The sequence below is a fragment of the Carassius carassius genome, chromosome 20 (genome assembly GCF_963082965.1).
Source record: "Carassius carassius chromosome 20, fCarCar2.1, whole genome shotgun sequence".
NCBI lineage: Eukaryota > Metazoa > Chordata > Actinopteri > Cypriniformes > Cyprinidae > Carassius > Carassius carassius.
The window spans coordinates 31,124,290-31,149,001 of NC_081774.1; the positions used below are offsets into that span (position 1 = coordinate 31,124,290).

At 37.0% G+C, this 24,712-nt stretch overlaps 2 protein-coding genes and 1 long non-coding RNA gene across 5 annotated transcripts in view; all 3 read right to left on the reverse strand.

Annotated features, from left to right (window-relative positions):
* LOC132096871 (uncharacterized) overlaps positions 1-24,712 on the reverse strand; it is a 207,753-nt gene that overhangs the window by 35,828 nt on the left and 147,213 nt on the right. The gene's annotated exons all lie outside the window — the stretch shown is intronic.
* mcoln3a (mucolipin TRP cation channel 3a) lies at positions 430-11,618 on the reverse strand. 2 transcript variants are annotated; one of them, XM_059502524.1, is made up of 12 exons: positions 11,240-11,618; positions 10,644-10,808; positions 9,612-9,765; positions 9,305-9,386; positions 9,123-9,219; positions 8,632-8,731; positions 3,629-3,738; positions 2,507-2,656; positions 2,301-2,402; positions 2,032-2,154; positions 1,105-1,311; positions 430-965 (listed from the first exon to the last, which is right to left on the reverse strand). In XM_059502524.1, exons 1-12 carry the CDS (start codon positions 11,453-11,455, stop codon positions 819-821), a joined length of 1,653 nt encoding a protein of 550 aa, XP_059358507.1. In that variant the 5' UTR covers positions 11,456-11,618; the 3' UTR covers positions 430-818. The 2 variants fall into 2 exon arrangements, with proteins under 2 accessions (XP_059358507.1, XP_059358506.1); XM_059502523.1 differs by having other exon boundaries at positions 3,629-3,741.
* Positions 15,571-23,564, reverse strand: bcl10 (BCL10 immune signaling adaptor). 2 transcript variants are annotated; one of them, XM_059500988.1, is made up of 3 exons: positions 23,071-23,564; positions 22,088-22,376; positions 15,571-16,128 (listed from the first exon to the last, which is right to left on the reverse strand). In XM_059500988.1, the coding sequence occupies exons 1-3, from the start codon at positions 23,119-23,121 to the stop codon at positions 15,719-15,721; spliced, it is 750 nt and encodes a 249-aa protein (XP_059356971.1). In that variant the 5' UTR covers positions 23,122-23,564; the 3' UTR covers positions 15,571-15,718. The 2 variants fall into 2 exon arrangements, with proteins under 2 accessions (XP_059356971.1, XP_059356972.1); XM_059500989.1 differs by having other exon boundaries at positions 15,571-16,125; positions 23,071-23,562.

Sequence of the window (24,712 nt, forward strand, 5' to 3'; positions counted from 1 at the left end):
CTGGACCACCCTTCCTACCTGTCTGTTGCAACACGCAACAGGTGTTTAACGCCTTTCTACAGAAAACTAACTGTAAACATTTAGGGCCTATATTTGCATAATAAATAAATGCAGTAGGCCTACACACATAAATTATGCACTTTTATGTACAACACCTTTAATTTTGGATGCGATTAACTGTTTGACAGCACAAAAATACGCAACTATATAAATAAATAAACACACACAAAAAATTTGCCAAAATAATCTCTCCTTAAAAATTGTATGCACATTTTTATAAGTATTTATTAATCGCTTTGCTCCTAAATATTTAATGTTATGTCCTTTGCTTTCTGAGTTTTCGACTGTTTGCAAAAACCATATGAACAGAAGAAAATACATCCAGTCACAGGCCTCCTTATTCTCAATAAAAAGTCAAACCACTATTTTCACACTTTTTTTATTGTGCTATTCATATGCAATTTATTTCATGATAAATTATGTTTTCATGTACATTCATTATAATTTGCTATAACATATTGTATGTTTGATCTTGCCTAGGGATGCATATATAATAAATTATGTAATAATAAGTCGGATGCTTCATCAGCCTTTATGAGCTGTATCTGGCTCCTACCAGAATCATTCTTTACTTTTCAGTTCAATAAGCATCACGTAATGTGTGCAGGCAGCTTACAAAATATGCATGTTTTATTGTTGGTATTAATCATTTTTCATGCTGTCCATGATCCTGTAATTCTGGTCCCGGCACACCAATCGAGAGCCACTGGTTTACAGCAATGCATGAGACACTGAGCAATGCAGCTTACTCATCTGTTTCAGGTGCAATTCACACAAGGAGCACAAAGGCACCAAAAGGTGGAGGTTTCCTCATGCACCATGTACTTCCCCGAGTTCGGTGGGTCTTTGCATTCAGCTATGAAAGCCTGCAGCTCTGATAAGGGTGCTCCATGCTTCTGATAGTGCTGCAGGTAAAGCATGCACATCTTTGTTATCATAAAACCAAAGCATTGTGATGGCAAGCTTGCACAGGAAATCGAAACATCTTCTTGCTATTTCTTGCAGCACAGCTGCTGTTGTTGCACCAGAATGTAACAGACTCACCTTGATGGTTTCATAGGTGTCTGTGATAAGGGCGATGAAGAGGCTCAGAATCATGAATGTAAAGAGTGGGACGAAGGTGTAGACATACATTCTGCTGAACATCCACACCAGATCATTCTTGTCTCGGATTTTGGTGAAGGTTGAGTAGATCTCATCTCCATTCATCATGGAAAAAAGGCAGTTAGCCACCATATTAAATGACCGAAACTGTGGAGAGATTAAGAAAGCTTAGAACGATTAAGGAGAAAAGCATTATCATAATTGGGATGCCATTTATTTAAATGCTTAATTTATTAGGCTTAAAGCTACTTAAATGGGTAGCTGATATTAAATACTCATACTCCATCTAAAACTATTTTTATGCATGTAGCTTTTATAAACTACACTGAATATTTCATGCACTTTTAAAAATTAATTTGTAACACTGCATGCGTAGCCATTTAATATTTTTTACAATTTATCTGTACATTATTTATTTTCTTTCATTTTGACTGTTCAAGGCAGGATTTAATTCTGATAATATAATAATATAGTTTGTGAAAGTTTCTGTGATTTTACAAAGCCATGAATATTTAATATTATATATTATATTTAAAAACATCCTAATTTAATCACTGCTTTGTCTTTGCAAAAATGATCCTTTAGTACATTAAATTAGTTTTTAGAGTTACAGATATTCTTTAAACTCCTCATAAAGTATGAAGCCATACTAATAATAAAAGAACAAAGAAAAATGATGTCCACTGTATCATGACAACACTATCCATTTACTGTGATTATATAAAGACAACACAAGGAGCATAAGCAGAAGTATAAGCATGTGAAAGGTTTGACTCAATGTCTAATGCAATAAAGGTAAAACTCTTCACAGTTCATGCTGGCTTTGGTATATTATAGTTATGGACACATTTTTTAAATATTGCTCACGTTTTCATGGTGTGGCCCCAAAACGATCCATCCACAGAAGCAGTAGCTAAGAAAGATCATAACAACGCAGAAGGAGAACCGAATGACGTTAGGAAGTGCAGCCTGCAGGGTGAGGATAAGGATCTGACGGAGACACAAGAAATACAGACTCATCACGGCCTAACATTAATTACTAAATACACTGAAAGGTCTAGCATGCTTTGTTTTGCCAATGCCACTTTATGTTTAAAACACAAACACACACAAAAATTAATAAATGAGCGACTTACATAATATTTCTGAAAGAAACTGAGGTAACGCATTACTCCAATCCACACAAACATTGTTGCAGTGCCCAGTAAAATACTGCACACATCATAATTGGTCAGTTCCTGAAAATAAGACAATTGCGGAGCATCAGTGCATACATCTACACTATTGTGCCTGTCAGCTCATATGATGAACAGAAACAGACTTATCTCCACCTCTTGCTCACCTTGCTCTGTATGCATATTTTAAGAACTGATCCTGTGATAGTCAGCGTGTCACTGATGATGATGAGGATGTACCAGACGTTGATGAACTCTATTCTCTCAGACCAGGAAACTCTTTTATTGAAGTAAATGGTTGCGAATGTGGTGTACTCCTGACGAGAAAGAACATGCGTATGACATAGGTATTTATTGTTTTTTAAAGGAGACATATTATGCCACTTTCTACAATATGTATTAAGTCCCAAGTGTCCCCAGAAGGTGTCTGTGAAGTTTCAGCTCAAAATACCCCACAGATCATTTATTAGATTATTTTGAAAATACCTATTTTGAGTAGAAGCAAAAATATTCTGTTTTAGTGCGGGTCTCTTTAAATGCAAATGCGCTGCTGCTCCCCGCCCCCTTTTTCAGAGTAGAGCTGCATTATTATAGTTCAAATCTGCTAAAAACATTCTTATTGTCATGTTTATTGCGCTGAAATTACGCGTTTTACACCATATTAGTTTAAACTTCTGATATACGGTTTTCTGAGCACACACAGACAGAAACCGGCAGTCATAGCATGTGAGAACTAAACTAAGTACACATTCACACACAAGTTTACGTTAAAAACACACAAGTTACAAAAACAGTCGGTTATGTCCGTGAAGGTAAACAGCTGGGAAATAAATCATGTTTATTTTAGATATAGCTTTAGATTTTATATATACTTTAGCAATATACAGTAAATAAATCAATAAATCAGAATGGAGCAGTGTGTTTTGGGGCTTGTAATTGTAGAGCTACAAAGGGATAATTCACCAAAAAATGAAAATTTGCTGCTAATTCAGAGTTTGGTTTCTTGCGCAGACCAATCGTTTCACTTCATAAGACCTTAATACATTGTCAAGAGCCACAGGGATTAATTTTGGGTTTTCTGCATGTGCTTTTTTGACTCTCAAAGTGCCGGTAGCCATTGACTTGCATTTCATGAATCACCAACGAACACGTTTTCAGCTATAAATCTTCTTTCATGTTCTACCAAAGAAAAAATCACCTATCAAATGGCCAGAGGTTGAGTAAATTAACAGCAAATTTTCATTTTTGGGTGAACTACCCCTTTAATGGCACAGTCATAACAGACTTACAGACTGCAAGTGCATGCCTTTGTAGACTGAGCGTGTGCAGAGGATGAGCGAGAGCAAACAGCAGCAGATCACCACGCAGTCGAACAGAACGATGAGCTGATAGTGAAGGTCTGCTGGAACAAACACAGCACAACAGACTTTCAGACGTTTGCTCACATACTAATAGCACAATGGTTCAAAGAAGCTTGTAAGATGTAACACAAACAGTACTTGGACACTTTTTTGGCTGTCAAATAACAGCACAAATAAATTCAGCAGAAGTCTTCCATTTTATTGGTCAAAAAGTGAGATTTAGTAGTAAGTAGCTAAACATTTAATATTTAAAAACTGTGAAGATAAAAAAAAATGTTAAAGGTCCCGTTCTTCGTGATCCCATGTTTTAAACTTTAGTTAGTGTGTAATGTTGTTGTTAGAGTATAATTAATATCTTTAAAATTCTAAAGCTCAAAGTTCAATGCCAAGCGAGATATTTTATTTAACAGAATTTGCCTACATCGAACGACCCGTTTGGACTACATCCCTCTAGTTCCTGCAGTAATGACGTCACTAAAACCGTTTTTTGACTAACCTCCGCCCACATGAATACACAAACAGGGGGCGTGGCCTTGTTGCGCTCCGACGGAGAAGGACGATGAGCTGCGTTTGTGTTTGTCGCCATGTCGTCGAAACGCTGTTATTTTCATCTCGGAGTCCAAGCATCTTTGTTTGTTCTTCCCAGAGACGCTATACTTAGAGATCAATGGTTACAATTTATGTTTAACTCGGTTCCCGAAAATGATAATCCACATGTAAAACTATGTGCAGCACATTTTGCTGAGGACATCTTTCTTAATCTCAAACAGTTTAATGCCGGATTCGCACAAAGATTATTCCTGAAAGATGGAGCAGTTCCCTCTTTGTCTGGAGAAGGCGTTGTTTATGGACCACAACCGGTAAGTGTATTTTATTATTTAAGTTTGTGCGTTTAACAGTTTCTGTAACTTATTACACAAAGGGCAATGCTGTTTAGCTTGATTAACTACTGTAGATGGTAGGGCTGTGCAAAAAAATCGAATGCGATTTTCATGCGCATCTCGTCAGTAAAAAAGCTCCTGTGATCAGAAGTAAATCTCCAGCACATGCTCCTGCACACTTGCTTCTCAAAACTAGTCCAATCGTGTTTCCAGGAGGGCAGCGTGTGCTCAGCTGGTGTCGAATCACAACACAGGAACCGCTGGCCCAATCAGAACTCGTTACGTATTTCTGAAGGAGGGACTTTATAGAGCAAGGAAGTCATCAGCCCGTTTTTATAACAGTGAAAACAGCGGTATACAGATTGAATTGTGTAAAAAATACTGTGTTTTTTTACACGCGAAACATGAACACATGTTATATTGCACACTGTGAACACAATCAAAGCTTCAAAAAAAGCACGAAAAATGGGACCTTTAAAGAAGAATAGTTCCGAAAAGGGGCGGAGCTACATAAGGCGTCCACTGAAAATCCCCTGGACAGCAGGTGGATCATAAGAGTGAGCTCTGAGAAAAGATGTGGCATTATGTGTTTGCAGACTGGTCACTTGTTTGATATTTAGTATATAATCATTTATACATTTTTAAGCCTGCCTGAAGTTTCCAAATATGCTCTAATTTAGTTAATGTCAGAATCAGAATGAGCTTTATTGCCAGGTATGTTCACACATACGAGGAATTTGTTTTCGTGACAGAGCTCCGCAGTGCAACATAACAGCGACAGAACAAAAAACACAATAAGGAATAAAAAATACAAAAAAATACAAATAGGTGGGTAAGGAATGACAATATACAAATTGACAATGTATGGCAGGTATATTAAAAAGAGCATTTATGTATGTACATGTATATTATGTGGAAAAATTGTAACTGTACGCTAAGTATGTGTGTTTGGATAAATAAGTGTATGTGTATATAAATATAAATATAAGTAGTATAGTGTGTTCCATGTATGTACATGTATATTATGTGCAAAAGATTTACGTGTACGCTAAGTATGTGTGTTGGATAAAAAGTGTAGTGTATATAAATATAAATAGTGTAGTGTGTCCCACAGTTATTATCAGCTGTTCATAAGATGGATTGCCTGAGGGAAGAAACTGTTCCTGTGTCTGGTCGTTCTGGTGCTCAGTGCTCTGTAGCGTCGACCAGATGGCAACAGTTCAAAGAGGGAGTGTGCTGGATGTGAGGGGTCCAGAGTGATTTTAACAGCCCTTTTGCTCACTCTGGATAAGTACAGTTCTTGAATAGATGGGAGGGTTGTACCGATAATTCGCTCAGCAGTCCGGACTACCCTCTGTAGTCTTCTGAGGTCCGATTTAGAAGCTGAGCTGAACCAGACAGTTACTGAAGTGCAGAGGATGGATTCGATGATGGTGGAGTAGAACTGTTTCAGCAGCTCCTGTGGCAGGTTAAACTTCCTCAGCTGGCGAAGGAAGTACAACCTCTGCTGGGCCTTTTTCACAATGGAGTCAATGTGAATGTCCCACTTCAGGTCCTGAGAGATAGTGGTGCCCAGGAACCTGAATGACTCCACTGCAGTCACAGTGCTGTTCATGATGGTGAGTGGGGGGAGTGCAGGGGGGTTTCTCCTGAAGTCCACGATCATCTCCACTGTTTTGAGCGTGTTAAGCTCCAGGTTGTTGAGACTGCACCAGACAGCCAGCTCTTTAACCTCCTGTCTGTAAGCAGACTCGTCACCGTCCTGAATGAGGCCGATGAGTGTGGTGTCATCTGCAAACTTCAGGAGCTTGACAGAGGGGTCCTTAGATGTGCAGTCATTAGTGTACAGGGAGAAGAGCAGTGGGGAGAGAACACAGCCCTGGGGAGCTCCGGTGCTGATTGTACGGGTGCTGGATGTGTATTTTCCCAGCCTCACTAGCTGCTGCCTGTCTGTCAGGAAGCTGTTGATCCACTGACAGACGGAGGTGGGCACGGAGAGCTGAGTTAGTTTGGGCAGGAGGAGGTTTGGGATGATCGTGTTGAAGGCAGAACTGAAGTCCACAAACAGGATCCTCACATAGGTCCCCGGTCTGTCTAGGTGTTGCAGAACATAATGCAGTCCGATGTTTACTGCATCGTCCACAGACCTGTTTGCTCTGTAGGCAAACTGAAGAGGATCCAGCAAGGGTCCAGTAATGTCCTTCAGGTGGGCCAGCACCAGTTTTTCAAATGACTTCATGACTACAGACGTTAGAGCCACAGGCCTGTAGTCATTTAGTCCTGTAATTTTGGATTTCTTTGGGATGGGGATGATGGTGGAGCGTTTGAAGCATGAAGGGACTTCGCACAGCTCCAGCGATCTGTTGAAGATCTTTGTGAAGATGGGGGCCAGCTGGTCAGCACAGGATTTCAGACAGGCTGGTGTAACACAATCTGGGCCTGGTGCTTTTTTCCTTTTCTGCTTCCTGAAGACCTGGCGCACCGCATCCTCGCTGATCTGTATTGCAGGTGTGGGGGAGAGGGGGGATGCAGGAGGTGTGAATGGTGAGAGCGCTTGATTGGAGAGGTGTTCAGGGTGGGTTGCAGGAGTTGTGAGTGGTGTGAACAGTTGTTTGGAGAGGCATTCAGGGTTGGTTGCAGGAGTTGTGAATGGTGAGAGCGGTTTATTGGAGAGGTGATCAGGATGGGTTGCAGGAGCTGTTAATGGTGTGAACGGTTGTGTGGAGAGGCATTCAGGGTTGGTTGCAGGAGCTGTGAATGGTGTGAACGTTTGTTTGGAGAGGCATTCAGGGTTGGTTGCAGGAGTTGTTATTGGTGTGAACGGTTGTGTGGAGAGGTGTTCAGGGCAGGTGATGGGTGTTCTTTCAAACCTGCAGTAAAACTCGTTCAGATCGTCTGCCAGTCGTTGATTTTCCACAGTGCTGGGGGGTGGTGTCTTGTAATTGGTGATCTTCTTTAGGCTTTTCCACACTGATGCGGAGTCGTTCGAAGTGAACTGAGTCCTTATTTTTTCAGAATAATTCCTCTTTGCCACTTTGATCTCCTTTTCCAGTGTGTATTTAGCCTGTTTATACAAGACATTGTCCCCCTTCACGTAAGCATCTTCTTTGGCCTGACGGAGCTGTCTGAGTTTTGCAGTGAACCACAGTTTGTCATTGTTGTAATTTAGTTGAGTCTTGGTAGGAATACACATATCCTCACAGAAACTGATATATGATGTTACGGTCTCTGTGAGTTCATCCAGATCGGTGGCAGCAGCTTCAAAAACACTCCAATCAGTGAGGTCAAAACAAGATTGTAAATCCTGCTCTGCTTCATTAGTCCATCTTTTTACAGTCCTTAATACAGGTTTAGCTGATTTTAGTTTCTGCCTGTAGGTCGGTATAAGATGAACCAGAAGGTGATCAGAATGTCCCAAAGCTGCTCGTGGAACAGAGTGAAATGCATCCTTTATTGTTGTGTAACAGTGATCCAATATATTACTGTCTCTTGTGGGACAAGTAACATGCTGTCTGTATTTTGGCAGTTCACGGGAGAGATTGGCTTTATTAAAGTCCCCAAGAATGATTAAAACAGAGTCTGGGTGTTGTTGTTCTGTCTCTGTGATCTGGTCAGCGAGTTTCTGTAAAGCTGAGCTCACGTGCGCTTGAGGAGGGATGTAAACACTCACCAGAATGAACGAATGAAACTCCCGCGGCGAATAGAACGGCTTGCAGTTAATGAAGAGCGTTTCGAGATTTGAGCAGCACGTCTTCTTTAACACAGTTACATCTGTACACCACCGTTCATTGATGTAAAAGCATGTCCCGCCGCCGCGCGATTTCCCCGTTGATTCTGCGTCGCGATCCGCTCTAAACAGCTGAAAGTCCGGCAGATGGAGCGCGCTGTCCGGTATGGTGTCATTCAGCCAAGTTTCCGTGAAACACAGAGCAGCAGAGTGGGAGAAATCTTGACTATGTCATGTCATGTCATGACTATGACTGCTGATTTTGTATAGAGGGGATTTTGTGTGTGTGTGTGTTCTATGTTTAGTCATTTATCATGACTTACTTGAGCCAGAAACATTCCAGTCCTTGCAGACTTTTATCTGAACATCACTGCTTAGAGATATCTTGATTCGCCCACTGTGTGCATGGTTGTCAAACTTGATCTGTAATCGAACGCAGCAGATTAACCACTTTATCAAATCAACTTTAACCTGTCCAATAGAAACTCCAGCTCTGAGTCAGACATCCCACTCTTAACACTGAGAAATAAAGAACTGGAGAGCTTGTGACGTCTTCATGTGACAAGCCTTTATTAACCAATCCTGGAAACTGTGTGGTTATGGCAAGTACATGGACTTTTGGAAATATGCTTTTTGAAACCTAAAGCAGAAGCAGCTGCCTTTCGACGTGAAGCGAACAGAGAATTAAGAGTTTATAGCTCATAGACTGTTAGGTTTGTAGTAAGTTGACATGTACTTGCAAAGTTAGGTAGTAAATGGGTGTTTTTATCTGACAACATCTTAAAGACACGTATGTGTGAAATTGAACACTTACATTAATGGCAAAGTCATAACAGTCTGGTAACTCTTTATGATGCACTGTTTGAAGGTTAATAGCCTTTACTTTGAGATAGATGTTTACTGCTAACAACCTGGAAATGAACCACAAAAATTAAGCAAACTCAATGAATTCAATTAAACGGATGACTGATTTAAAAATAAATGCAATGCACACACCTTTGGAAATCTAAAGTGAGGTTCATGTCATTTTCCAAACCATCCTTCTTGTAGTGTGAAAACGGGTAAATAGAAAGACATTCTGCAAATGAAGTAAATAAGCAACTAACAAAAAGCTATAAATCCTAAGAAAATTATATAATATTACAGCACATTTAACTTCTATCTCAAAAGTCTTTGGTTTTTCATCTTAACATGACAGAGGATGTTTACTATTTAGGAAACTGTGCGCACAAACTGTATCACTTCTGTCACTCTTCCCACATTAGATTGTACAGCTGTGTTATTATGACAAATGATGAAGTACCTGTCTCTACATGTGGATCAATATCAAAAGTCTCATTGGCTGGTAAAACATTAGCATGTCGATATAACTCTTGACAGATGGACAGAGGAGTGACCACGTCATCGATCCTCTCAAATGCATGATTATCAACCGTCAGGTCTTCAAGGTGTAGATACTAAAAAAACAATCAGACAATAAATCAGAGTAAAAGAGATTAAATCACGTCACTTCTGTGAAACTTAATATTTACTCCAGTGTAACCCAGCCGCATATGCTTGTTTTGCAAATTAACATGCATCTCATGATTTATATTTAGCAAACTCCACAGGTCTGTGCAAATCCTAATGGAAAAAAAGGATGATTTCAGCATTTTCCAACGTCACATTTGCATTCGTAGGAGAGGAAGTTTAGTTTCTTTTAAAATCCTATATTTTTCAGCTTATTTCAATGTTCCAGTGCACTGTACATTATAAATATGCACTGAAAAAACTGAAACACTGTCATTTATTTAAATTGATTTAATCAGATAATAATGATAAATCATGGTTTTCAGTTTAAACATTTTCTGTTTAGTGCGTCTAAAAGCAACCATGAATTTTTTACCACAGTAATTAATGTGGGTTTATTTATTTATTATAGATTTCTTTTAAATATTGTATTTTTAAAAGACATTGAGGTCTTTCAAAACCAATGTTCCCATCTTTAAGTGAACTAAATTAAACACTGAGTAACAAGATGTTTTTAGTTTATCTTGTGTAAACATTTGACTTCCATATTATGAGTAATTTAGCTTTTGTTTATGGTGAAATAAATTAAATTTTTATATTGCAGTAAATTTATATTACTTGTATCTAAAGAAAACAAAATTATGTTTATGGTCTTTATTATAAATAATCTTCTTACTTTGTATAAATGTAAATTGTTGTCTTTGGGAAAATAATTCTTTTTGATTGATATTAAATCAAAATTTAGGTTTTGAACCAAACCATAAATTTACTTCGAGGAAATATTTTCTGTAACAAAATAGTTTTTTTTTTTTAGTTTCCTACTTACCTTATTGATTATGTACAGGATGTGGTCACGAACCTCGTGTCTTGTGTACAAGGCATAATCTTTATTTCTGTCCTGGTAATTTTTCAGGAAAAAATGTTTGAAGGTGATGATATTCCCTTCTTTGAAGGTGACCATCATCTCATTGCTCAATCCAAAAGAAACTAACTGTGGAACAAATACAACACGCAGACGGATCATAATTTTATAAACAATATCATCAAGAACTGCTTATCTAGACTTACAAATTGACAGTAAATGAAGTGTGAAATTGAGCTTGTTTAGAAATAAGACACATGGTCACGCTCATATTTCCAGTTTTACGAAACAATTGAAATCTAAGGATGGTGAGACACATGAGGAACTATGCATATCAAGTGTAATACACTCTGAAAATGAAATGATTTTTTAAATGAAAGGTTATTGAATTAAAAGTAATCTGTCAAACTTAAAACTTTCTCTTGATGTGGCAGACTAAAGTTAACATACTACTAAAAAAACAACTGATTACAGTAATATTTAGAATAATGTGGAATTCAGCATTAAACTAATTTACATTGACCATTCAAAATGCAGTAGTTCTGGCCTAAATCACATACCTGGAAGGTAATAATGGCAATCTTGAGTATCTGCAGCATCATTTTCCATGGCTTCCGACCTCTGGCTCTGTACTTCTGGCATGGACTCATGAAGAAATATTTCAGTTTTCTCCTGAAGTTTTCCACAGTCTGAGGGTCCACATGTGATTTAGCTGTTCTGTGACATGGCAGGTGATTATTTGAACGACTAGACAAAAAATGCTCTCCGTCAGACATTGTGCCAGCTCACTCTGAAATCAGGACGACGGACTGACTCGGCATTTAACACACACAGGGATTTTTTGAGGAACTGAAGCTGTTGTCTCACAGTTTTTTTTTAAAACTGGTATAACCAGAGCTCATCTTCAAGTTGAAGTGCTGCCAAAAGTTCTATTAGATAATTTCAAACCATTTCTGAGCAGGTTGTGCAGCATTCATTCACTTCATTTGTCTGCCACTATTTATGGGTGTGGATGTAAGGTATAAAAAATTAAGAAAATGCTGCAGTAACTACATATCTCATCTTTAAATGAGAGGTAAATAATTCCTGGTTATCTAGCCCCATGTTTAACATTGCTCATAATTTACACAGGGTTAACAATTAATAATAGGCTCCCGTGTTGAATAGATTTTCACACATTCCTAAACTGAGGGTTAATGTTCTTATTTGCATATTTATGGTGTCAGTGTCATTGAATGGAGAAACGCAGCACGTGACCTGTTTATGTAACAACAGAACGTTTATAGAATTCATTATAAACGTGACGCTGTCTACACTGGATTTGGCGCGACATTTCGAATCTCCGACAGAAAACTGCTGCTGTTCTATTTATGACGTAGCCTATTGACACGCATTTGAATTTTTTAACGGTTGCTTTGTCGCGTCTAGTGTAGACACCTGCTCTAGCATTGGGCCTGGTATAGGCTGTGTGGCCGACTGTATGGACGGACTGGAAGGTAAGAATCAAGCGGTCTTTTCTTCACGACACGCGAGGTTTCCGTCACTGTCCAATGCATGCGAATAGCATACTAGCATTGAAACCAATTAAAGCTGTTGAAAATGTCTAAAACATTATGAAACTGCATTATTTCACACTTTTCACGTTTGGCACCGTGTGAAAAAAGCGGAGCTGATCCTGCTTTTAAGAAACGTGCCTTTAAGTGCAGTAATAAAGACAGAACAACGATATAATAACCCCGGGTTAAATGGAACGTGAAAAGACCTGTATCATTTTAAACTTGCTTTTCAATTCATCATGTTGTTTTTAAAACCTAACGTCATGGGCGTGGTAGTGGGGGGAAAAGTGGACCTGACTACTTTTTTTTGTACATTTTTTATTTTTTTGTAGCCTAATTCGAATTCATTAATTCGCCCTCCAATTGATGTCATTATTCATTTCAAAATATATTGATAACACCAACTGAGAGAATAAACTCAGTGCCAGACACTCTGGACCTGGACCCCCAACCCCCCCCAACAAAAAATGGTTTAGTCCGCCCATAGACGGCAGCCGGTGGCAAACAAGTAACGCAATGAGTCTTGAGCGGTCTAGAGCCTAGGAGCCTGATCATGCTGCGCAAAAAAAAGCCCAAATCGGGTTTTCAAAAAAAAAAAATAAAGACAGAAAGGAAAAAGAAAGGAGGCAGAATGAGGGGAAGCAGCTGATGACTGCTTTCTTTCCAAAAGGTGAACTGAGTTTGCTTGTTATGCACCTACATCCAATTAAAGTTAACGTAGTCAACTCCAGACAGCTGCTGCTAATGTATGCTAATGTTAAATCTTAAGCTTTGTTTGTCAACCAGGCTGCTTGTTGCTGTAAGTAAATTATGGGCCAGGCCTAACGTCAGGTTGCCAACATTAACCACTTTCAGAAACAGTGCTTTGATTAAAAGCTATAGTCAATGCTCAATAAATTCATGATGTTATCAAAGCCAATGAATAGGGTTGCAAAATTCTGGGAATTTTCAAAGTTGGAAAATTTCCATGGGAGTTAACTGGAATATAAGGGAATTAATTTAATTTACAAAACTGAAAGGTTATTCCTTTATAGTTGACTTTTTTTTTTTCATTATGGCAGGCTTAGCTTATTCGATTAGTTTCTGAGGGTACAGTTGTCTCGTGTTCTCCTGTTCAAAAATAAATGTTTTTAATTTAAAACTTGCATCAGTATCATGGATCAAAATGTTAGTACACAAACGAACCCGATGTAGCCTAAGGTTTAAAGGTATTTGAGCACAAGTAGGCCAAATGCATCAATTCAGGTGGTGAATGAAAGAACCAGTCATTACTATAATCTGATTTGATTATAGATTTAAACACTATTTATACTTGTTTATATTCAAATAATAAAAAAAAATTCATTCAAAATTGAATTTTCATTTTGCTAACCCGCATCGTACAATGCCATGTGTAGGGGGCCCACTGACATTGAGAGTATACAGGGCCCAGAATTTGGTGCTACGCCCCTGCCTAACGTTGACTGAAATGTCCCAAGCAAGTCTAGCGGCAAAAACCAATTTTCAGAATTCCCAGCTGACAGTTTCATAAAATAGTTTTGACAGTCCATAAAAAAACGTAAGCATAGTTCTTTCTTACTTAAGTGTAGTTAACGTTTAAGGTGTTTTAACATATTTTAGTATTTGTGTCGAACAAGTGTAGTACAAAGAAAACATCGATTGATGTTTGAAGTTCATGTGACTATGAGATTAAATTAATGTCCTTGAAGAGTAAAGTCAGTCAAATGAATACACATGCACAGATCAATCGGTTATAATTATCAAACTTGAGACCCCTATATAGAATTTGTATGGAATCAATTGATCAAATGAAGTGTTATATTAGGCGGAGTACTTTACATATAAAGGACTTGCATTGAACCCTTACATTCCCATACTTCAAACTCATTAGCAGTTAAAGTGGGAATTTTTTTCAGAAAGTTACACAGGAAATCCACATTGTTGTATGCATTTAATAATGTCAGTACATAGTAGTTATAGCCAACTAATATAGTGTGACCAATTAAGTTATACACTTTATAGGCTACTATAAGCTGATGATAGGTAACTATATATGACTATATAAAATGTTTAACAAAATATAAACACCATGAAAATCATAATTATTATAGGCTAGGATCATTTACAGTAATGCACTGTAAAAACTGCTAAGGTTCCAGAATGAAACCAAGATAACAATTTGCTCTCAATTTGTTTGGGTAGATTTAATCACATGTAAAATCCACCCATTTAACAGCACATTACCTAAAGTCTTACCTTTTCAATAAGTTACACAACTGTTTACTTGTAAAAGTGAGTAATAGAAACTCTTTGACTTTTACTGTATATTTAAAACACTTTCTGTAGTCAGAACAGCAATTTTTTGCAGTGAACTCTACACTGATGTTATCACAGCATTATTGCTCATTGAGTGGAACAACATACTATACAACTTAAATCATGGATCCACCCACTTAACTTAACCACAAGCTTTACTCTTCAGCACAATGGTAACCACAAAAACACAATATAGAAACTCTTTAAATGTCAGCATAACAGCAGTAAACACCAACAGGGTTTTCCCTTTACTCAGAATAACGCATTTTACTCTCCTATCACTTAAGTAACATTTAACTGTTCCGATCCAGCCCTGTGCAAAGCATGCAGGGACACAAAAATCCACTGCCCAGTTTAACTCTACAAAAAAAAAAAAAAAACTAAAGCACTTTACTTGAAGCCTTAGATTTAATGCATAAATTACGCCTTATAATGCACCTTATAATGCATTGTATTATTTCATAAATAATGGTAACCACAGTTACAAAGCTTTTCTCTTCATTGTTACACCTTCAGAAAGTATAACACATGACAAACAAGTCTTCAAATATTATAATCCGTGCAGTCAAACGATTAATCGCTTCCAAAAAAGTTTTTGTTTATATTATATATGTGTGTGTACTGTGTTTATTTATTATAATACACACACATATATATGTATATATTTCAGAAAAATGTTGTTTACATATTAAATATGTATTTAGAATGTATATTATGAATATAAATATAGACATGTAAATACTTTCAAACTATATACTGTATGCATTTGTATTTAAATATACACCGAACACACACATATATTATGGAGAAAAATAAGCTTATTTGGATTTGACAGCACAAATTATAATGCATTTTAACTTGGTTCCAATTAATTATGAAATTACATTATGCATTAAAAGATACATTATGAATCCATTTTAATGCATTATAAATAAATGCTTTAAGTAAAGTGTTAACTAAATGAAGAAAAATTCAGTTCTACATGATTGGAGACATTTAAAGTAAGGAGAAACAAAATGTTCAGCATAAACTCGTTTTAATTAAGCACATTTAACAAGCAAAAAAAAGATTAGCAGTGTGACAGTGCTGGTGAGAGACATTTGTTTTGGAGAATGTTCTGCATCTCACGCATTGATGGAATGCAGGAGATTACGCCCAAAGGCTGTGCTACGACATGTGAGACATCGGAGACAGAGAACGTGAGCGCAGCGGCTGGAAGTTAGCATCCCCACTACTTCCTGTACTTCCACAAACAGCAGCATCTATATCCTGGTTGTCCATATCGGGCTCCTCGGGCAGCGGTGGAGCTCCAGGGTCTCCAGGTTTAGGCAGACTTGATGAGATGTTGGAGGACACGTTCATGCTCCCAGCGCCGCCGCAGACTGACACCGCCTCGTTCCCTCGACCCGAGCCGTAAAGCAGGTTAAAGGATCCCGTAGCCACAGAGGATGACGAACTTCCTTCCCCTTCTGGATGATAGCATATAGTAGAGTACTTTTCATAGTCCGGGTCCATTTTGGAGAAGTCATTGGTTGCTCCTTTTGTACTTGAATAACATGAATTTGCAGAGGACCCTGCTGCAAAAAAAAAACACTGATCAGAAGAAACCAAGAAACTAATTATAAACACTTACGCTCATCAAATTGATGAATGTTACTTAAAGTCACTGGACAACTTATTATTACCATACCCACTGTCTCCAGAAAGCTTTGGAAGTCAAGGGTGATATATTATATTATTATAACAATAGCATATACTGTATATAAAAAATAAAACAAAATCTTATAAAACTAATGTTTAAATGTATTACTCTCTTCAAAGTAAGTGGCTAAGATGGCTGAAGGCAGGTGTGGAGTTCTAATCACACTTTGCATCTTCACACTATTTTATACGTTTTTATGGCATTTTAATGAAGTAGAAAATGTTTTTTTTACTTTAAACAATGAAATTCAGCAATCTACCTCAGGATATAAACATCTTGGTTTTGGAAAGAACGTTATCTACACGCTGATCTATCGCCCTTGGACCACATGTTCTAGAAAATCAAGTCGCTTCAAGACACTTGAGTGATTTGTTAATCATTTTAATGTGTTTGCTGGTGTCGGGAGACATACATCAATGTCCAGGGCCGGGGTCATGTGAAGGTGGTGAAGGAGTTAACGCGATTTTTGTCGAGGAGAATCGTTGGAACATGGCTATGGAGCAATGTCGGCGTTCGGAAGTTGTGACTGCATGGAACCTGATGGCGGATCAGTGGAGTGATTTGCATCCTTGTCATGAAACACGAGATGTGTATCAAACGGACTATGGTGTGTCTGAATTTTTTTCGATCACGGAGAAAGAAGGAATGAAACAGAGGAGCCAATTGACTAAATCTTCTGTGAAGGATGAGGAAGAAACGCTACTCAAGGATGCGAGGACGTCCTCGTTAAGCGATTACAGAACTTTTAGATCAATGAAAGGTTTGCATATGGCTCACCTCAACGTCAGAAGTCTTCTTCCAAAGATAAGTGAACTACGATATTTTTGTCAAGAATCTAAAGTGGCGTTGTTTAGTTGCAGCGAAACATGGCTTGATGATTCAATATTGGATGCAGAGATTCAAATTGAAAATTATTGTTTGTTCAGAAGAGATCGAAATCGGAAAGGAGGTGGTGTATGTGCATATGTAAGGTCAGATTTGGTGTGTAATGTGAGAAGTGATTTTATAAACTCTACAGTGGAGGCGATTTGGCTTGAAGTTTTGTTGCCAAAGAGTAAACCAATTTTGGTTGGTATCTGTTATCGTCCTCCGGATCAAAGTGATTTTTATGAGAGTCTGGATGAGGTCTTAAATAGGTCTAATTATGTTTTAGGTCTAGAATTGCTTATTCTGGGCGATTTAAACACAGATATGTTGAAGAAAGATTCATCAGTGTTTAAGCAGTTCAGTTCATTTTGTAAATCATATGCATTGAATCAAATTATCAGTGACCCAACCAGAATTACTTCTAAAAGCAGTACAATTATTGATGTTATATTGGTTTCAGACATTTCTAGGATACATGAAAGTGGTGTTTTGGAGCTTGGTTTAAGTGATCACAATATGGTATATGTTTTTAGGAAATTAAAGAGAGAGGCTATTAGACATCATAATACATTAAAAATTAGATCGCTTAAAAGATACAGTCCACAAGTTTTTGTAGATGAACTTAGCAAGGCTAATTGGGAAGAAGTGATGCAGTTTGATGATGTGGATACAATTTGGGACAGGTTTAAAAAGTTATTTGTGCAAGTTTTGAATAAAGTTGCACCTTGCAAAGAAATAAGAATTAAGCAAAGAACAGAACCCTGGATGACAGATAGTATTTTAAAAGATATCAAGGAACGTAATAATAGCTTAAAATTATTCAAAAAAGTTGGAAATAAAGATAATTATAACAAATTTAAATGTAAAAGAAATGAGATAAGATGCAAGATTAAAGAGGCCAAAAAAATGTTTTTGATGAATGAAATCAGGGAAGCTAAACAAGACTCTAAAAAACTATGGCGAATCTTGGGTGGTTTAGGCTATCGGCAAAAGGTTAAAGGTAAAGATTCAAAAATCAGTCTCAAAATTAATGGTCAATTGATGACAGATCAGAAAAAGGTAGCTAATTGTTTAAATTAGTTTTTTACTACGGTGGGCGATAATTTAGTAAAAGAGCTTCCAGCAAAATCAGATTTATATGATGATAATTTGGTTAAAGAATATTATGACAAATGTGGTGTTGCCTTAGGAGGTTTTTCATTTAACAAAGTAAAAGAGGCGACAGTTTATAAGAAACTAAGTGAATTGAAGTGCAATAAAGCCACAGGGTTAGATAATATTCCGGCCAAGTTTATTAAAGATGCTGCTAATTTTATAACTCCTATGGTTACTCACATTTTAAATCTCTCTATCTGCCAGAATAAGGTACCGGCCGAATTTAAACAAGCTAAAATTTTTCCCCTGTTCAAAAAAGGGAGTAGGCTAGAGTGTAATAATTATAGGCCTGTGTCAATCCTGTCTTCGTTATCTAAAATTTTTGAAAGAATTTTATTTGACCAAATTGAAGAATATTTTTCCAATTTTAGTATTTTATATGAATTTCAGTCTGGATTCCACTGAGTCAACTATTCTATATTTGACGGATCATATAAAGAAAGGAATAGATAAAGGTAAATTAAGTGGGATGGTACTGCTCGATTTACGAAAAGCCTTCGACACAGTTGACCATAGTATTCTGTTGCTGAAATTAAATGCTATGGGTTTTGACTCTAATTCATGTAAATGGATCAAATCCTATCTTACGAACAGGTGTCAAATGGTCGATGTAAATGGAGTGTGCTCAGACTTTTTGCCGATCACTAGTGGAGTACCTCAAGGTAGTGTATTAGGGCCCTTACTTTTTTTAATTTATATAAATGATTTAAAGATGGCTTGTTCTAGCCACTTCTCATTATATGCGGATGATGCCATAATAATAGTTACTGATGAAAATAAAGAAACAATAGAAAGCAAGTTAAGTAGAGAAATTGTAGAAATGTCTAATTGGTGTTTTCAAAATAAGCTATTTTTACACTTAGGGAAGACTGAGGTTATTTTATTCGGTTCTGCTGCAAAGTTGAAGAAATGTCCCAACTCAGAAATAAGGGAGGGAGATGAGTATTTTACTTTTAAACAAGAAGTGAAATTTTTGGGATGTGTTCTTGATAACAAAATGACTGGAGATAGCATGGCAGCTGTAGCTTTATCAAAAATAAATAATCGAATAAATTTTTTAGCAAGACAGGCTGCTTATTTAGATAAACAAACAATGACAATGTTAGCTGGTGCATTAGTGCAACCTCATTTCGACTACGCAGTAACTTTTTGGTACAGTGGCTCTAAAAAACATGTTAAAAATAAATTACAGACTGCACAGAACAGGTTGTGCACAATCGTTTTGGGGTTGCATCCTCGTATGCATCTTAACAATAACCATTTCAGGGAATTGGGTATTTTAAAAGTGGATAAAAGAGTAATGTTTATTAAAATTATGATGGTGTACAAAATAATTCAGAGAACTGTTCCTAAATACTTGTGTGATTACTATGTTTTTGTGAGAGATGTACATTGTATCTTTACAAGGGCAAGGATAAATAATATATATCTGTACCGGTTTAAAAGTGTAGTTGGGAAAAATTCATTTTTGTACTCAAGTGCAGTTGCTTGGAACGAATTGCCTGATCATATAAAACAATTACAGGAAGCATGGCCCTTTAGAAGTGAAGTTAAAAAATGGCTTTCCAATTAGGATGCCTTAGGAATTTGTAAAGTGTGAGTTGCTTGTTATTTGATTTTATTCCCATTTGAACTGTTCGTTTCATTTTATGCATGTAGAGGACCACAATGGAAATAAGTCTGAGGCTTTTTTGTGTATTTTATCCTCAACAAATTGTATTCAATGTATATGAACTGCCTCTGGCATGATTGTATAAGTTAATGATTATTGTTGAAATAGATCAAATCAAATCAAAAAGAAAGATAAAGAGGCAGAGAGACAGTATGTGTCTTATTTTCCAGTATTGGACAATAAATGGATGATCTTTTAAGCAATAAACAACAATTTAATTTGGTGAGAGCTCTAATCTATTAATAATGAAGAATATTTTGTCCATGTTTACTTCTGATATTAATATGTGACCCCTTAAGTCGCTGGGGTATATTTGTAGCAATAGCCAACAATACACTGTATGGGTCAAAATTATAGATTTTTCTTTTATGCCAAAAATCATTAGAATATTAAGTAAAGAGGTTAAGTAAAAGTAAAAAAAAGTAAAAGGTGTTCCTGTGGCTCAGTGGTAGAGCATTGTGTTAGCAGCGCAAGGTTGTGGGTTCGATTCCCAGGGAGCACGTGTTAGGTAAAAAATGTTAACCTGAATGCACTGTAAGTTGCTTTGGATAAAAGCGTCTGATAATTGCATAAATGTAAATGTAAAGATCATGTTCCATGAAGATATTTTGTAAATCTACTGTAAATATATAAAAACTTAATTTTTGATCAGTAATATGTAGGCTTGGGTATCGAGTATCGAGAATCGATTGGAACCGGGACTAGCTTTGCGATTTTCCCGGAATCGTTAAAAAGTTTAAATTTCGATTCCTAGTTTCGATTCCTAGTCCGCCGACCAGAAGAAGAAGAAACCGCTGAACACCAACAAAGAAGCGTACACCAGAAGTGTTCGCATAATCGAGTGAGTTTAAGTGTGGTTTCACTTTCCTAAACAGAAAGAAATCTTGGCAAAATGCAACATTTGCATTAAGATTGTTTCGTGGGAGGGTGGACGTTGAACATGATAATGCACCTCCGAGTTCATGCAGTAGAAATAAATATGTGCCCCGTCTTTGACGTGCTGCGCCGACCGTCCTCCGCTGCCTCTTTGTTTCTCCTGTTTATGCGTTCAAGCTTCTTCTACACCACAGCAGGAGATAATAAAGTTATCTGTCCAGAACGCTCACGCATCCTGCCTGAGAAGGCAGATATGATAATTTTCCTAAACAAGAACTGTTTCTGATTTTATACTGTACCTGCTGCTAATCTGGGTTTTACAAGTTGTTTCTTATCGTAAGACCCTATGATTTCCGCGATGCAGAAAATGCGGACGGAATCGCGGAATCCAGTCATAAAAACGGAATTTACAGTTTAACGCGGAATGTCAGATAATTTGCCAACTTTTGAATGAATTAATCAGAGGTTGGTCATTGCACTTACATCAAATAGCGATATGGACTAGTATCTGTAAATATTAAGCCGGAAAAGTCTATTTAAATATGAATCCTGCATGTTCTGCGTGTCTGTGTTAATGAATGGCGCAGAAGCGCGTCGTCATTCATCACACACACGGAAGCGCACGTGACGCTCGTGGTGATTTCAGAGTCTGTCGTCTCTCTAAATAAGTACAATAAAAAAAAGTTTAAAGTTCATAGGATTAAAATTGATGAAAAAGGTCAGACTATTTCCTTCAGAAAGACCGTTGGTTAGCTAGATCATTTAAAATATCCTAAACTTTTTTTGACCCTGCCTCTTAAAAGAATCGGAATCGAGAATCGTTAGGAACTGGAATCGAAACAAGGAATCGAAATCAGAATCGGAATCGTTCAAATTCAAACGATACCCAACCCTAGTAATATGCATTGCTAAGAACCTAATTTGGACAACTTTTCTTAATATTTTGATTGTTATTATTTTTCTGTTCTTTTTTGCACCCTCAGATTTCAGATTTTCAAATAGTTGTATCTTGGTCAAATATTATCCTCCTAGCAAACCAAACATCAATGGAAAGCTTATTTATTCAGCTGTCAGATGTAAAAAAAAAAAAAAAAAACCTTTGAGCTTTTCCTCAATTTAGATATTTTGCATTTCTTGCATGGTTGATAATTAACCATAATGTTAGCCATTTGTCAGGGGCTGTTTAAGTCTTAAAGGAGATGTAGCAATACAAGTATACAAATAAAAAACAGAACCCCTTTAATTAACATGGGCTCTTTTTCACCTTTTAAAGCTTCCAGTCGCTCATTTTTCACGCGCTGCACCTCATCAGTGATCTTTGCGATGATGAAGTTGAGAGTTCGGCCCCATTTGATGGACTCTATGAGCATGTCTAGACCCCGGGGGTTTTCTGCCAGGATATCCAGCAGCTTGCTGGTGCGTCTCCCTCTCGTGGTTCTGCAGCTGATCTCCTCTGTATCATCTCTGGTCAGGATTTTCTTCGAGCGCAAGTAATCAAAGTGCCGCTCTGCGATGATCTTATCTACCAGGTATGGGCGTAACCTCTCTATGGCCTACGGTGAAAAGAAACATGTAGACAAAATATTTAGAGGTGAGCAGTTTTTTTTATTTTTTATTTTTAAAGGAAGTCTGTTTCCACCACAGGATAAAAAATTTAAAAAGTAGTTTTGTTTATTTTCCATGATACATATTACTTAACATATAATGTAAAAGACTTGAACGGTCATATCAAATGGAAAAATGGCTCTGCTGTAGGTTTTACTGACCCTCTGACTTCCATAGCTTGGAAACAAACAAACAGCAACAACAACAACAACAACAACAAAAAAAACATAATGAAAGTCAATGACTACCAGAAACTGAATGGTTACCCACATTTTTTACATATCTCCTTTTTTGATTTAACTGAAGAAAGAAAGCCTTCGTATGCATGAAAGTTGAAGTGTGTACTTTATAGTAAGATGCTTTTTGTAGATTATCCACATCCCAGAAACAGATTCCTCGGTAATTAGAGTGTATAAAAACTTAATGATCTGCCTCCAGAGAAGTATTTAATGATTGCAATCAGTCGTTGACATGTAGCGGTTCGATCGGGTTTACGGTCAGCGGATCAACAGAGAACTGGCACCACTTTCGCTTCCACCTCAATACAACGCATCATCTGACAACCCCACTTCACACACACACTCACACGCACACACGGCATCTCTGATCTGTTCAAACCACATTCATACACAAGAGACCTACTTCCTTCTTTATATCGGCCATTTCGTCCTCCGTCAGGTGAGTAACATCCATCCTGTTGTCTGCTTTTCACCTTTTTTGCAGTTTCAACTGGTTACGGTAAGAAAATATGACTACAAACTCAATTTTAAAGACGGGAAACTCATGAAAAGACTAGACTTTTTGAACATGCGATGGCGAAGCTTGAACTGAGTTTTAACCGAACTATCTAATAGTTCTCTTAAAGTAAATGGGAACTACCGGATCTCAGACTTCCTTATTTGATGCATGCTTAGGCGCTCTTACGTCACAATGCACGCGCATCATCACCCTCCAGCGCTCTATGGAGGAGTATACAGTATATCACACTAGTTATGTACGATTGATTCCGCGACATTTCACCGAGCTGAAACTGAAGGACCCACCCAGAACTGTTTACAGGTCAGTGTGTGTAACATCTTCATACCTTTGGTGTGTTTCTGCACATCATGAATCTTATGAAGACTCGTTTGAAGATTTTTCCGATACTCCTGATTATAACCTGTTCCTTTTATTCTGTATTTCAAGATTCTTTATTTGTTTATTTAAATACTTGGAATATGGCAGTTAGTTTGCTTTTTTTTTTTTTTTTTTTTTTAGATGTCGTTGTTACAGTGTAATTCTGTATTTACTAAAGGGTTAGTTGCTTATAATTATGCTGATTGATTGTTGTGGCTGGATAAAGTAGCAGAACTCACTAAAGATTGAGAGTTAGGGTAACAGTGTCTTTCATTTACACACACTGTTCATTGTCTTTTTCAGGATGTTCAACTCATTGTTTACTTTGAGAATTGATAAAAAATACATTGCTATTAAAATTGCTTAATGTATTTTAAAAATAATTCTGCATAAGTGTTATGGTGGTTTCTTTACATTATAATTGTACTTTATATATATATATATATATATATATTTATTTATTTTTATTTTTTTTACATTTTAATAGATGCTTAAGCGTTTATGCAAATATGATGCAAAAGTTCAGATGACGACACAATGTAAAAATCATTTAAAGAAACTGTCCAGAGGACAATAGGCTCCCTCTGCTGGGCTTTGATTCATTACAATGTTTTTTTTTTTTTTTTACCTTCATCATCACCATCTCTCACAGGCTGCTGCAATCAATCAGTCAAAAACTCTTTCACATCTTTCCATATAATATAATAAATGGCACCAATAGGACAAATAATAATTTCAGAATAGTCCTATTCATTATAGCTTGTTAATCATTAAGTGGCTCTTGTGGTAGCGTTGGGGTACATTTATCAAACACTCATTGTATTATTTTATAATTCCGTTCAGTTTTCTGATTTGGTTTATTTTGGCACTGGACAGTGAAGATTTCAGTATTATGGCAGAAATATTAAAGAAGTACATCTGCAAATATACAAGGACTTTTATTTAAGTGTGGTTAAGTAGGATACTTACAGGTTAGCACCTTATTGTCACAGGCATGACATTTTTCGATAACACTTTATTGGAAGGTGTCCTTATTACACGTTACATGTACTAGCTATTATTATAACAATTACTTATGCATGCAAGTAAGCCCTAAACCAAAGCCTAACCATATAAGTACATGTAGTTAACTCATATTACTCAGTAATTAAATCTATTACACTAGAAC

Bases quoted from the DNA above. Each gene is read 5' to 3' on its own strand.
- mcoln3a (XM_059502523.1), bottom strand. From the start codon at position 11,455: ATGTCTGACGGAGAGCATTTTTTGTCTAGTCGTTCAAATAATCACCTG. The intron at 8,732-9,122 runs GTAAGTGTTCAA...GTTCGATTACAG, and splicing joins GTTATGACTTTGCCATTAAT to ATCAAGTTTGACAACCATGC. The intron at 2,155-2,300 runs GTAAGTCGCTCA...TGTCTCCGTCAG, and splicing joins GTTTCTTTCAGAAATATTAT to ATCCTTATCCTCACCCTGCA.
- bcl10 (XM_059500988.1), bottom strand. From the start codon at position 23,121: ATGGATGTTACTCACCTGACGGAGGACGAAATGGCCGATATAAAGAAG. The intron at 22,377-23,070 runs GTAGGTCTCTTG...TTTTCACCGTAG, and splicing joins TGGCCGATATAAAGAAGGAA to GCCATAGAGAGGTTACGCCC. The intron at 16,129-22,087 runs GTGAAAAAGAGC...TTTTTTTTGCAG, and splicing joins GCGACTGGAAGCTTTAAAAG to CAGGGTCCTCTGCAAATTCA.